This window comes from Eretmochelys imbricata, chromosome 1 (assembly GCF_965152235.1).
Source record: "Eretmochelys imbricata isolate rEreImb1 chromosome 1, rEreImb1.hap1, whole genome shotgun sequence".
Taxonomy (NCBI): Eukaryota; Metazoa; Chordata; order Testudines; family Cheloniidae; genus Eretmochelys; species Eretmochelys imbricata.
In genome coordinates this window covers 69,569,604-69,584,563 of record NC_135572.1, presented here as the reverse complement: position 1 = coordinate 69,584,563, position 14,960 = coordinate 69,569,604, and the positions used below count along the sequence as shown (strand labels likewise).

Below are 14,960 nucleotides of genomic sequence, written 5' to 3'. Positions count from 1 at the left end.
ACACATGAGTGGAAATTGGTTTTTGATAGTGTATTAAAGCTGACCTTCAGATTTAAGGTATCAAATTTATTATTTTGTCACCTGCACCTTTTCTCCTTGTCAAAGGTCTTAATATGAGTTTTCTTCAACAAAAGTTAAGAAATATTTATCATGGAAACTACATATTTTGAGTAACCAAATTGGTTCTAAATAGGTTATAAAACTTTAAAGAAATTTCATTTTGTAAACTTAGAGTAAAAAAACCCCACCCATCAGAATATAATTTTGTTATAATTCTTAGTTCTAAATAACCTGCAATATTAAAATAATTTTCCTTTGTCCTGTTTGATTTACATTCTTCAGCTGCTATTTTAGTCACTTATTGTGCTATGCTTGAAAAGGGTTCTTTTAAATTTAAGCTGCTATTTTTCAGTCAATCCCAGTTTAGGGAGAAAATGATAGTTTATGAGTAGGAAAACCATAGAAATAGTTTGTTTAGGAATCAGCATTTAGAATTCTTAACCTTCTTTATATGTGAATCCACCAAAATGTATTATTATGGATTTTGTTTTTAAATCACAAGTAATTCAGAATTTTGCCTCTCTACTCAGTGACAAGAAATATTCTCTGCCATTTCTGTTGATTTGAAAAAAAGTCAAAATATGACTTTTTAAAGTGACGTATTTTGTGGTCCTATTAATGATCAAAGAGGAATGGATCAGAAGGCCTTGGAGCCTTTCAACACAGTCTTAAATTTACATGATGTTGGTTTCTTCAATAATGACTTTTTTCTCTTGGGATGGTTAGCAGGTTTTAAATGAGAATTATCCTGCTTGTAGGCATAAATTGCTTACAAAACTAGCTTAAGTATCATGATGACATACACTGCAGATAAAAACTGTTAAGAGCTTGGATCAGTTGCCACCCTCCGTTATTTTTAAAAGCTTTTGTTACTCAACATTCACCTTACATTTGGAGAATGAATTTTCACATGCCTACCTTCTATGTGATGAAAATGAAGCCATACTTCTATGTAAAAAGGAAGTAGTTATTGCTTCTCTTTGTCAGAAGGCCAAGACCACAGTGGAAATAAATTTGTAAACAGTAGTTTGGGCTCTTACTATCTCCATTAGTTCTACCTCCTTGTTCAGTATTGCTGTTCTGTCGCCCCATTTTGTCTATTTCTGGAGGGAAAACTCACTCAGTTTGCTAAGGAATGTAAGTTAAAATATTCCTTGAACATTTTTCTCTTAAAAGGTTGGACATTGCACTATCCAGTTTTCTATCAAAGTGCTTATTGTTGGACTCTTATCCAGGTTTGTTAAATATTGATGTGTAACTATTTTGTTTTTGTACTTTATTTCACAAGAAGCTTTCCTGGTGAGAATGTTTGAAACTCTGCTGTGAATATTCAACAAAGGTAGAGAGAATATTTGCACGTCTAGTCATCTGTGAATGCTATTTATAGTTAAATTATTGAAACCTGGTGGTGAATTGTGCTGACAGACACAAAGAAATACAGGCTGATCTACTTTCCTGAAGAGTGATCACTTCTAGATTAGTTGATAATTTTCTTGTTGCAGTTTTCTTTTTTTGCTGAGGATGAAAAGATACCACTTTTTGTTGTAAGCTATGGAATTCAATAAACTTCTGTCAGGACAGAGGCCAACATGCTCAATATTTCTTGACTTGTGCAATCTTTTCTGAATCAAACTGCTTTTTTCCCCTTTGTACATTGGAAACATACTTCACGGAAATAAATAATTGAAAAATATTTATGGGCACACAGTTTGTATTAAAAGGAAACGAAAATGTAGACAATATTAATGAGTCAGGTTACTTTAAAACATGCAATAACTGGCAAAAACATGAAAATAAAATTTCAAGTGTCTTTGTTGATTACACAGCAGGATGGATTGATTCAAATAAAGCAAATTAAATCACCAGTTTTAATCTTGTTTTCCACTTTTAGTTATTTTCTTAAAGAAAAGTTGATTCTCATTGGCTGGGAATCATTAAAACATGTTGATTTGCAAATAAATATAGCCTTTATGCTCATTTTATACTTTTGTTAACCAGAAGATACACTGTCTATATATGCTTTCTGAAACAATTATATCACTTAACATACATTTATTCAGATTCTTAATTTTTATGTCTTATATTAGAAAAGTGGTAAATGATTAGTTTCTTCTTTACCGGATAATGATTAATTTTTTCTTTGTGATGTGCATTAAGTTCTATTGGGATGGAAATTTGAATTCAATTAAAAATGCAGAAAAACAGCATTTTAATTTTTTTTAGTTAAATAAAAAGCTTTATCAAAATGTTTTTTGCATTTAAAACCGGTTTATTAACAGAGGAAATATTACCTGTAGTTAGTGAATTAAGTGATTGTTTCTGGTTACTACATTCCTCCAAGATTTCAGAAATAGTAGATCTCAGCCTCTCAACTGGATTTTTTTCATAGATTGGAAGAGGAAAACAAGCTGTGAGTGAACTAAACATTGAACTGAACTATTGGAATAAACTAAATGAGAAGGCATTCTCTCTGAGCCTGCTGAAGAGGTTACTGCCATCAAAAGGTTGCTTAGCACTTCAGCAAGCTCTAGTTCCAGGTGCTTAACCAGTGACTTCTACACGTTCAGTTGTTTGACTTTCTTTAAAACTTTGGCAGCAAACGTGCTGCTTAATATTTTTATTGAATTGAAATTATTGTAATAGCTATGGTGAGTTGCAATCTGAACATAAATTGTCATGATTTCAAATAGGTTTATTTTTAAAACATAAATATGTATTTACTTTAAATTTTAAAAAGTTTGATTAAAAAAGACTTTTCGTCCATCATTTTATATAATGGAAGATAAGTGCAGAAATGTGAGGACAACTTAGAGTTAACTTAATCTAAATCTTTTACTGTGGGATAGCACTTTCATTAACTCTGTCCACCTTTTAATACTTGCAAAGTTTAGGATCACAAAACTCTGTATGTGATACCACTTATTTGTCTTTGTCTGGAATTGCAAGGTGGCTCCTTCAGGCTGGTACTGGAGAAAGGTTGACTGAGTATGTGCAATAGTTAGGTGGGTATAGAATTTGGTGTTGATGCTGAGAAGCTAATTACTCATGATAAAGCTAAAGATTTCTGCTTATATCAAGTTATTCACTGTAATGATCCACATTTCAAGGTCTCTAAGCTTTCTTTTTTTCCAGATGTCCTTCAGTTGGCAGTGTTGGTTAGAGGGGAGGAGTGGGCCTTAGGCTTTGTATTGATTACTCCTTCACTTCCCCACATAAAAGTAATTGTAGCTATATTGTACTGCTTTGTGCATATAAATATTTTCATTTGAGGGCCCTTCTAATTCTAAAATTAACAAAACTTCCGATTTATTAAATTAAAACTAAAAAGGGGAATGACAATGGTTTTAGATTATGCAAAGTGTAAAAAGCTTCAACTAATTTCATTCACGAAGCCCTGTTTTGGATTAGTTCTTACACCAAAACAAGGTTTTATCAAGTGTTCTCTGAAACTGAGAGTATATCCAATTCTTTTCAGATCTCTGCTAATAGTTCTTGACTTGCCAATGAATAAAACATTGAACTGATTTGAAAACCTAGTTTTTGCCTGTGTTTTGTCTTTCATACCTCTTACCACTTGAAACTTTCCACACAACTAAATTTTGTGTTACTTCAGATACAGAAAACGTAATCAAGGGAAGGTTATTAATTGAGGTACGGTGGCTAGCTTTAAGCCCCAGTAATTCAACGGAATACTCCCAGTATGAGCATGGTGCCATTTTTTGGCTGTTCATGAGTTAGGTTATTTCTGTAGCTAGTAGTGCTTCTCAAACGATTGAAGCTTGTGTTTTTGGAGATGGTGAACTAGGTTTTCATATGTGGCTTAACAGAATGCACATCTAATCCATTAGACAAGTACCCCTCTTATTCAGATTGATGCGCATCTGCAGGGGGATGATACTTACCAACTTTTCTTAAACAAAACAAAATATGTATTAATGCATGTTACCTACTTCAAATAATAGTCCATATACATGATTTTATTATGAATGAGTTATCCTTTTAAACTAATTGTACAATATTTTTCTCAAGTAATAGTTACCAGTGGCTAAACATGTTAAACGCTATTTTCTGCTTAACAGTATCTCAAGGGAAATATTTAAGTACAAAAATACAGATCACAAAAAGAATGAATAAAATTAGTTAACTATGGTTCATAATTTTTTTTGTCGTAATGAGATATGCAGTTCTTTAAATGATACAGTAACTACATTGTTACTTTTAAGCACTTTTGTTTTTTTACTTTGGGAGTTTTCCATGTTTATTTTTACATCTTCCACTGTTTCTTACCATTTGTATAAGTGAGTCAATACACAAATAACAGTTTTTTTTTATTGCAGTAGCATCACGGAATGCTTACACAGCACATTAGGCCGAGGTCTGTGTGACCCATGTCCGCCAACTTTTTCCAAGCCCATGCTTGAGCATCCACACTGTATTGAAAAGTTAGGCCTCATGACTGCTGGTGCCACTGTACTGTACTATGCATACCTAAGTCAGAATTTCAGCTTCTATGGGCATACACTATCGTATTTTAGGATTCCTAGTGTTCTTGCAAGCTGAAGCAACTCTAGCGGTTGGTTCACAGTAGGTTGTGGGAGAACTTTTCTGTCTGTCCTGCATGAGTTGACCCATAAGTGTTCTGGGTGGTTTTCGCTTTCCAGCTCATCCACTCCAACCACTTTGTGTCTGTATGTCCCCAGCAGCTGGGGCCATCAACCTGGAATCCAAACTGGTGGAGGAAGTTTTCCACTTCGTGAGATCAATCAGGCAAATCATATGTCAGATGCAGGTTGTGGTTCTGTTGGCAGTTTGTGAACTGACACAGTTTGGAAGGGGCTATTGACATGCCAGCTGCAACCCAGCAGATGCTGCACATGCCTGTTACATTAGGTGCACATTGCTCCTTTGTAGACCAATGTTCCTGAAGCAGGGCCAACGCACAGACTGGTGAGATCACATAGTCATGTGGTCTTGGGGTGACCGACACTGGGTCCAGAACGCTCACATGAAGAAGCAGAAGTTTGTGATTAGCTTGCCCCAACCCTTTAGCACCATATGAGAGAGGATGTTGTTCTAGAAGGAGGTTGCTATAGCGATCTGGAAGTGGGTTACACCAGACTTACAGGTCCATGGCCCAACTATTTTGGATTTGGTAAATCAACTGTGGGATGGTTGTGACAAATGTTTGTGAAGTGATTACTCAAAGGTGTTGGGCATTACAAATTGTTTTTGAAGTAATTACTGGCTTTGAGAGAGTGGGCTTTCCAAACTGTGCTGGGGTCATTGCTGGGACCTGAGCCTATAGTTTTGCCCTCTGCAAGGAGCATAAGTACACAAATTACAATGGGTACTACTTCATGGTTAGGCAGGCCCTGGTCAACCATTGGAGCAGATTAATGGACACTAATATAGTGCGCACTGGCAGGATGCTTGATGCCAGGTTGTTCCTGAGATCGGGACTTTCTTTGTGGAGAAGTTGGGACGTTATTCTCATTGAATGACATTATAAAAGGAGTCACTGTCCCCACTGTTGTTCTAGGGGACTCTGCTTGTCCCATGTTCCCATAGCTTATGAAACCATACCCTGATTTCAGGGCACTTGACCAAAGAAGATGGAGTGACACATCCTCTAGCTGTAGGATGGGGGTGGAATGTACATTTGACAGACTGATATTCTGTTATGCCTACTGGTATCATTAAAGCAGTCCACATTATTATAACATGCTGTGTTCTGCACAATGTCTGCAAGGACAAAGCGGGAAACCTTTTCACCAGGAATGGACTAAAGACATTGCTGGATTTCTGAGCCGGTACACACAGTTTGACAGTGTACCTGTCATGCATGACTGGTGCTGGATTCACATGCAAAACAGAAATCATGGATGCTTTGTGCACTCATAATGGGTTTACGTGGTCCCATGCATGAGGGGGAATTAAATGGTATTTTAAATTGTTCTATATATGGGAGTGGGGCAGCTGTGGTATTTTTTTTTAATGTGTTGGTATTATGTATTTTTGTAAAAGCTTTTATGAAACGTACAGAGATGTTATGCATTTTTTTTCAGTACTGGCCAGGTACTGCAACTCACAGTTTAGGGATTATTGTGACGACAATTTCTAATTTTTTTTATGAAAGTTATTGAGTCTGCACGTTCATTACAGTTTGTGCCACTTCTAACATTACATATAAGAAAATATGCTACTGTAGCCTTCTGTGCAAATTCAAAACTTTATTTTACATGGGTATTTACATGCCAGTGTAAAAAATCAGAAAGGCAGACCATCCACCATCAAAACTCACAACACAATAAATAGTGCCAAAACAGTGAAAAGTGCATGTCCCCAAATGACACATTGAGCTTTTCCTGGGTGTCTCCTGTCCCTCTGTTCTTCTGGGGTACTATGTCTGGGAAAGCTGCGACTGGACTGGAGGAAGGCATGTGGTGTATCTCTTTGTACTATGTGGTGTTCATTGTCTGTGACATGGTCCAGGTAGGCACTGAATTGTCCAAAGGCTGCATTGTCCGCCGGGCATAATAATGTAGAGGGGACTCATGATGTGCGGGTGGAGTAAGAACTGAAGTGGAGCCTTCAGTCTGGTAGCTATGAGCGCAAGTAATAGCTTGAGGAGTACAGCAGAAGGAGTTGTATCTTTCTTCCTCAACCTTTCTTCTGGGCACTCTTCCAGGTGTGTGTCCTCTGTTTTCCTGATACCCTTCTTGCATCCTTATCTTTTTTTGATACTCCATGTGGTCTTTCTGCAACACAGTCTGCATTTGTGTTTATCTAGAATCTTTCATTCAAGGTGAAAAGATACTTTTTATCAATGGGTATTATTTATTCACATACAAAACACCAGCCCCTTCAAATGTCCTTTGGGACAGCATTGAAAGCCATCAGACATCATGGTAATATAATACAAAATTCAATTGAAATGATTATTACATCCCTTTCATTTTTCTGGGGAGATGGGTGGGACTTACAACTGACCTAATCAATAGCTGTGGTTTTCAGTCCTTTCAGGCAGGGCAAGCTCTAGAGAACTTTGATATTTTGGAGGTCCCTGAGTAGGAATATTCAATTCCAGTTGAGGACAGCCATCTGTGTATGTCGTGGAGTTATTTAGACACCTAGTGACTGATCAGCATATCCTGGAAAGGAGGGGCTTGTGAGTAACAGAGGTGGCCCTAGTAAGTGTGCCCTGCTCCAGAATGACTGACTATCCGCTATCTGGAGTTCCTACTCTGTGAAAAATTTTGCTTTCATCGCTAGCAATGGGTGAAAATTTGTGGTAAAATCAACAAGATGCTGATTTTGCATGGAGATGCAGGACAGGCTTCTTACAAGTTCTCAGTGTACATGCAAAGAACCAACTGACTGCTATGGGACCTCGTAACACAGACTGACAGCCACACTCTGCTTTTATTTGTACTTGCATATTAAAGCCAGCTATGGACCAAATACACATTCCGGTTTTATTTGGACTCATAACAGCCAGTTATGAGGGGGACTCAGTTTACAGATGGTGTGAATCAGTGTGGGCGTAGCAGATTTTTAATGTGCATTTTATTTGATAGGATGGGGGCGGGTACATGAGGCTATTCGTTATGGAGCTCCAGCTCATAGCAGTCAGTGAGTAGCTAGTTTTTAAAAAATTATAGCTACTTGGTTAACCTTTTTCTTCTTTTTGCTGTGTCCCTTTTGACTCTCCTGTCGTGTCAGAGGGGAAGAGGGGACCCTAGGGGAATAGCATGAATTTCACTCTGAATGGAAATATGCCAAATCCCTGGCTTGTATTAATAACTTGATAGGGCCATAAGCTGGAAATCCTTTCCATCCATACTCTCTTCAGTTTATGGCTGCAGCACCAGGGTCATTGCTTGCCATTCATCAGGCAGCTGGTTCTTCTCTGTCAGTGACCCTGACTGAGGTGTCATACGGGTGCCATCCCCCCTAGGCAGATTATCATGCACCTCAGTACTTGCTACTGTTCCCCGTACCTGGTTGAATTTCTCATAAAAGGCAGGAAGATGGAGTTCCCAGAAATGCCATTTGCATCTTTGACTTTGTAATAGAGTCTTCAGCCACTTGACATGTTGTCTGCATTGTTTTGCTGTTGGGTTGATCCACAGTGTTGCCAACTGCTCGTATACAACTCTGTAGTATCTTGCTGAAGTTGTATTTCTTGCCTCCCTTGTACCATAGGTTAACCAGAATCTGACAGTGTTCCTCTGGCTAGCTCTCAGCACACTTGATGCAGAATTACTTTTTAGTGCTGGTTGTAGCTAATACACATTAGGGTTGAGTGTATTTCCAGTTGAGCAGTCTGCGTGGAAATGAAGGGTTAAATGCCAAACAGCTGCATTAGAACCAAGAGGTTGCCTGGGAAGCAAATGGGAAGTTTTGGGCTGGAAGAGCTAGGAAATGCAGCTCTTGGGATTGTGGGATAACATTGGCTGGCTTTCCAGACCTGAAGTCTGGCAACCAGGACTTGAGCTGCGTCCACACTGCAAAATGCCTGGGCTCTTATCTGTGTCAGTGTGGCTTGTGCTCTGACCCCACCCCACTTAGCAGTGTTGGTGGGCTGGAGTCCAGAGCGGTCCCTGGTCTGAGTCAGACTGATTTCTGTGTGGATGGAAGGGAGGCTTGGCTTTGAACCTGAGTCAGAGCCCAAGCTTAGTGTGCTGTATAACGTACACTCAATGGTCCTAATCCGGATGTCATTAACTATTAATTTTCTTGCTTTTAAGTGGTTGTTTTTGTAAATGATGTAACTGAATGCTTAATGATGTTAGCTGGTTCATTTAAACAGTTTTTAAAAAAAATATTTATTCTTCTGTAATGGGGTAGACTCGTGTCTTGTGAGCACCCCCCGTAGAGTGAGAGTGTGAGTGTGTGCACGCGCGCACCTGCAGTTTTTTCTTCATTTCCTCTGCTCATGGGGCGACCACTGCGCTCGTCAGGCGAGTCTTCAATGACTCAGTCCTCCGACCGAGTCTCTCACAGTGCATGAGCGAAACAAAACTTTCCTGGGGTACGTTGTCCAACCGGGCCTATCCCAAAGCCCTCAGTAATGTCCTGCAGCTCTTCCTGGACTCAATCCCTTCACAGTCCAATAGGGCCCATCCTGGTACCCTCGGTGCATCCCTGCAGCCCTCCCTGGGTTCAGTCCTCAGTCTAACCAACATGTCCTGTTTCAGTACCCTAGTTGGCCAGCTTATGTGCAGAGGTTCCTGCTCAGGGATGGAGCAGTGCCCCTAGGGCTTCCTCCTTGGAGACTCTCTTCCTCTATCCTTTAGTCTTCTGACCCCAACTCCTCAGCCGAGTCAGTCTCGGTTCAGCCCCCTTCTGTGGAGTACCAGTTCCATGTACAGTTCTTTCCCTAGACCTGTCTAAATTCCCGTCTCTCAGGGTATAGCCACTTCACCAGGGGCAGTTGGTGGGTGACCCTGGGCCCGCCCACTACTCCGGACCTCTACCCAGGGACCGTCTCAATAGTAGCCACATCCCTTTAATTAACTGCGTTTCCCTGGGCCGCTTCCTCTCGGCTCTTATCTTTGTTGAGTCCTAGCAGCAAGACAGGAACTTTTTTCCAGGGGATACATGTACAGGATTAGCCATTGCTAGAGAGACTCATTTAAACTGAATGTTTAGACTGCAACCTAATTTCAAAGTAAATGAATCCGAGCAAAGAAGGAGCCAGTGTATTAGATAAGGTTGCTTATTGGAAAGTTTGGGCAGAAATTAGTTCAGAAACACAAGGAAGGGTATCTGGTGAGCAGAAAAAGGGTATTGGTTCGTTTGTTTTGGGTGCTGCAGGAAGCTGTGTACTGAAATTTAAGGTGCTAGTTAAGGATTTTTTTTAGCTAGATTGACAGCTGGGAGGAAGGTTGTCATATGTTCAGGGATCAATTTTTAGATGAACATATTGCGTTATTCTAAATTTTAGGAAAAGTAGTAGTGAAATGAAATTTTTCTGTTGGTACTTCATTTCCAGAATTTTTCAGTAAGTCACTCTTCTTTTTAAATTAAATGCCTTGTTTCATCTTAAGAGTTTCTTTTTAAGTATTTGAATCAATGTTAAAACAACTAGCTGAGAACAGCTGATCTTAACGTTAGCTTCTGAGATGGTAAGAAATATATGCTCATATCTAAGAACCAGCATTAATCTTTTTAATTTAAGTATTCTGTTCAGCAATTGCTTTAATATAAATGAAGTTCACTCTACAAATAATATATTCCATCAACTTATTAAAAAAACGGAGACAAAGTAAAAGGAGAGCACTATCCATCTTTAATAGAAACTGATAACTTTAAAGCGGTCCACTCCTATTTGTTTCCACTGGAATGGGGTGAGTGCCTTCTCTATTAGTTTAGGCCTTCTTTGTCCTTTGAAAAAAGACATACCTCTTAAGGGTGAGTGGTTTTCCAAAATTACTTGCACAGTTGAATAGACTTCCATTTTTTGAAAGGAAAATCATTTAAATAATGTGTATAGTAATTAAATAAAAACAATACAGGTGTGACTAGAGAATTCAGTGCTGGATACCTTTACCAAAGAGTAGCTGTCATTTTTAGGGCAAATTATGTATAAGTTCTTGTTGCGTTCTTTTTCCTGCACCTCAGGTTATCCCTTTGTTAAAGCATGTGCCAAGGTTTATTTTGAAATTTTTTTCGGAAAGCATTGCACAGAATTAAACCTTTAGGACTAGCATATTCAAAATCCTAAATTTTAAAACTTAATAGTTTCCTACTCATATTCCAAGAAAGTAATACACAATTGCTTAATATACAGATTCTTACATTTTGTTACAAATACAATTTAAGCAATAAATTAAATATTCAATTTTTTAAACAAGCTATTAGGTAGTAAGCCCTTAGGGAGAGCACAGTGTTGCAGGGTTTCAGAAACTTTTTCTGGTTCTGTTATGCATATCCATGGAAGGGAATTAGGGTTTGTAACACCTGTTTCACAATGTAGGATTTTTAGCATCTTATCCTAGAGTTCTTATGTGCCCCCCCCATTACCATAGTAGCTGAATGCCTCACAAAATTCCTATAAGATAAGAAAGCACTATTATTTCCATTTTATAGGTGGAGAACTGAGAGAGCAAGAGAGAGACTGAGTGACTTGCCCAAGGTCAAACAGGAAATGTGTGGCAGAGTCTCATGAGTTCCAGCTTAGCACCCTATCCACTAAACAATTCTTCCTCTCTGTCCCAGTCCTGGTAAAAATCCCCTGTTGGTCAGTCACCAGATGCTATTTTGGGCCAAGATGATGGGGCTTTGTGCATTTAAGCTTCCTGTGATTGAGTAGAGTCCAGACACTGCCTGTGATTTTGGATTTTTAGGTACTCTTGAGGTGTAGTTCCTCCATCTAGGTCCCACTTCTAAGGGCTTGGCTACACTTACGTTTTATATCGCTCTATCTTGCTGGCTCAGGGGTGTGAAAAATCACCCCCCTGAGTGCAGAAAGTCAGAGCGTTTTAAAGTGTAAACAGGCTCCGAGTGCTGGGCACTGGGCTCCCAGCGTTCAGAGCTAATTCTCTTGTGGAGGTGGATTACCAGGAGCGCTGGGAGAGTGCTCTCCCAGCGCTTGCACATGACCACACTCGTGCTTCAAAACGCTGCTGCAGGAGCGCTCCCTTTCATGCCGTAACCATTGTTCTAGAGGACATGCATCCAAGCTGATGATGGGTTCTGCTTGGTAATGATCCAAAGCAGTGCGGACCAACACATGTTCATTTTCATCATCTGAGTCAGATGCCACCAGCAGAAGGTTGATTTTTCTTTTTTGGTTGTTTGGGTTCTGTAGTTTCTGCATCGGAGTATTGCCCTTTTGAGATTTCTGACCGCATGTTCCACATCTCTTACCTCTCCGATTTAGTAAGCCACTTCAGATTCTTAAACATTGGGTCGAATGCTGTAGCTATTTTTGGAAATCTCCTATTGGTATCTTCTTTGCGTTTTGTCAAATTTGCAGTGAAAGAGTTCTCAAATCTAACAACATGCTGGCTCATCATCCTAGATTGCTATAACAAATTAGTGTAATTTTGTTCTTCATTCTAAAATAAAGTTTTGATTCTCCCAAATATCTGTTATCATTCTCTGTGTTTTGTAACCATAACACACTTGAAAATGTTACGTACCATGAATATTTGGAACTGTTTGGTTCTCTAATCCAATTTCTGGAAAACTCTTCATTACAATAAAGTTGCTAATATGTACGAGGAGTTAATATTACAAGCGTGGGAGTGAAGCTATTAAATAAGTCTTGTCTAAAGCCCTAATGAATTCATAGCTATCATAGGGCTGAACCAGGGTTTTTGAGTGCTTGCTGTTTGAAAGAATTCAGCAGCCTTTTGGTTAAAATTCTGGGCCTGCATTCTTCCTATAAGAGGGGCATTACTCAGATGAAGTAAAAGAAAATGGTAGTATGTCTCAAGATAAAATTCTAGTAATGTTATCAGAAGTAATGTATTAGTCAAAAATTTTACTAATGAGAAAGTGTGTTAAAACATGGAACAACTCTTTAATTCACACTTTGCTTGGATTGAGAAAGAATAAGTGTGTTATAAGAATCCATTCTCTGTCAAAATATTTCAGAGCATGATGTCTTTAATTTTTTCTCTTATGAACCAAAGAAAACATTTTCATTGTTGTAGTAAGTTTTCTAAAAATGATATATTCAGAAATACCCATATGGATTCAGATATCCGATAGAACTGCAAACTTGATGAAGTGACAGAAGGAAAGGAATGACTGACAATGATGGAAGCTGAGATTTCCCAGAGATCCTGGAAGCTTGCACAACTAATACACAATAATGTTTTTACTCTGAATTATGGAAGATTTCTTAAATTTTAAAATTATTTTTCCAAAAAACAGATGGCTTGGTGGCTAGCTTCAGAAAAGCATGCATCATACCAATGTTCTCTTTGAGCTAATCAGTAATCCCTATTTTGAAAATTTAATTTGATATAGGAATGAGTAAAGTTGTTCAGGATTATTTCTGCTGAATTTGGGGTTCATTTGTTTTGAGTTAAGTTTAAATTTTATTATTTTATGTTGTATATCTTTGAAGGCTCTTGGCATGTGCAAAATAACTGATTGAAATGCAAAGCAATTTGGGGGGTGGACTGTCTTCTTGCCTTTTTTACACAGCACCTAGTACAAGTGGGTCCTGGTCCGTGACAGGAGCTCTTAGATGCTATGATAATACAAATAATAAATAATAATAATTCAGTATCTGAAATCTGAGATATTAAAAATGTACTTCACTGGTGTCTTTTTTTTTTCTCTCTTCTAGTTGGGTTGAAAATTTTGGACATGAAGGACTGGGGTTATTGCTGGATGTTTTAGAAAGACTGGTTGAAACAAAACCGTAAGAACACTTTCTGTAAACTTTGAATTTTGTGTAATATGTAATTAAATTGTAATTACAACTTAAATTTTTTATATCAATTCAGTCAGGACAGAGTTGTGAAGAGGAGTCAGCATAAGATCGTACAGTGTTTGAAGGCCTTTATGAATAATAAGGTATGTGATTTGTTGTTACTAAATAATTGAGTTTATTCATAAGGTAGTCTATGCTACATTATGATTTAGATACATGGATTACCATGATTTAACCCGAAATGACTTTATTTGCTTGAATGGTTTTCAGATATTATATCTGAAAGAAAACCACAGTTATGTTTCAGCCCCTTAAACCCAGATCCATTAATGTGCATAGATTGTGCTGTACACTCAAACCAAATATTCTGATCCAAGTGGAAATTTGTGAATCTTGACAACTAAACATAGTCAATAAGTTGAACACTGTCTATTGCTTTAAAAGACAAGTTTAATGTGGAAAATGTTATTTCAGTACCACAACTTTGAAATTGTTTCTTCTGTTAGGATGGAAACATCCTTTGTAATTGAAAGTGTTTCTTTTGATCGTTGCCCTCTATTCTGTTTCATTCCTCAGCGTGAAGCTGAGTATCTGTACAACATGTTTCACTAATAGTTCAATGGATTGATTTGTGGACTGATTGTAAAACTAAAAAATTTCAAGACCTCATTTAATTTCTTGAGCAGTGCACATGGTTTCAGAGTTTAAGTACATAGCCTAATCACCTATTGTGATTTTAATGTAAAATGTAATTTCCACTAAATTTTCTCGAAGAAACAAACAATACAAATTAACCCAAGAAGCTAATATTTAGCTAGTGAAATCATAATGATCCATTAAATATAGTCATAATTTAAACTCCGAAGAAAATTGAGCTTCTCTTTTTCGACATTGCTGCATCATTATCCACAGATTTTCCTTTTTGTTTAGCATTGATAAGTATTCCTTTTGACCAGTGCTAGGAACAGCTCTTCCAACTTTTGTCATGATACTGTCTTTGACGTTTCAAGATCAAGTTGACCGATCATATGTCCCTCTATAAATTCCTAAACTCTGATGCCTTATTAGAAATATCTTTTATAAAAAATCCAGGCACCAGTTCATTGTTTCTAAATGCTCCAAAAAGTGCTAGTGGGAATGTGACTTTAAAGATGTGTCCTGTCTTTATTGACGTACCTATTGAGGAACTCGCACTAAATCACAAAATATCTGAATAATGATGGTTCATTTGGGGTGTGACTGGGGCCCAAGGGGGGCCATGCTGAGATTGCTCAACTAGGGCAAACTGCAAAGAATGGGGCAGACAATCCCCCAAACTGATGATTATTCTAATGCTTAGGTTCATGAAGCCATCAACAAAACAGCTTCTATAATATTTTTCTGGTTGCTCAGAAATTCCTTTAAAGCAACCCAGCCCTGAGCTGCCACCCAGACAGCCAAGTCACACATGATGAGGATTGCTGAAAATCTTGTTCATAATATAACAGTTACATCAATCCCAAAG

At 38.1% G+C, this 14,960-nt stretch overlaps 1 protein-coding gene across 1 annotated transcript in view; it reads left to right on the top strand.

The window, feature by feature from the left end:
• DIAPH3 (diaphanous related formin 3) overlaps nt 1-14,960 on the top strand; it is a 531,747-nt gene that overhangs the window by 86,930 nt on the left and 429,857 nt on the right. The window contains exons 6-7 of the mRNA XM_077806852.1: nt 13,370-13,444; nt 13,530-13,599. Of these exons, the coding sequence (XP_077662978.1) occupies nt 13,370-13,444; nt 13,530-13,599 (145 nt within the window). The remainder of the gene's footprint in view (nt 1-13,369; nt 13,445-13,529; nt 13,600-14,960) is intronic.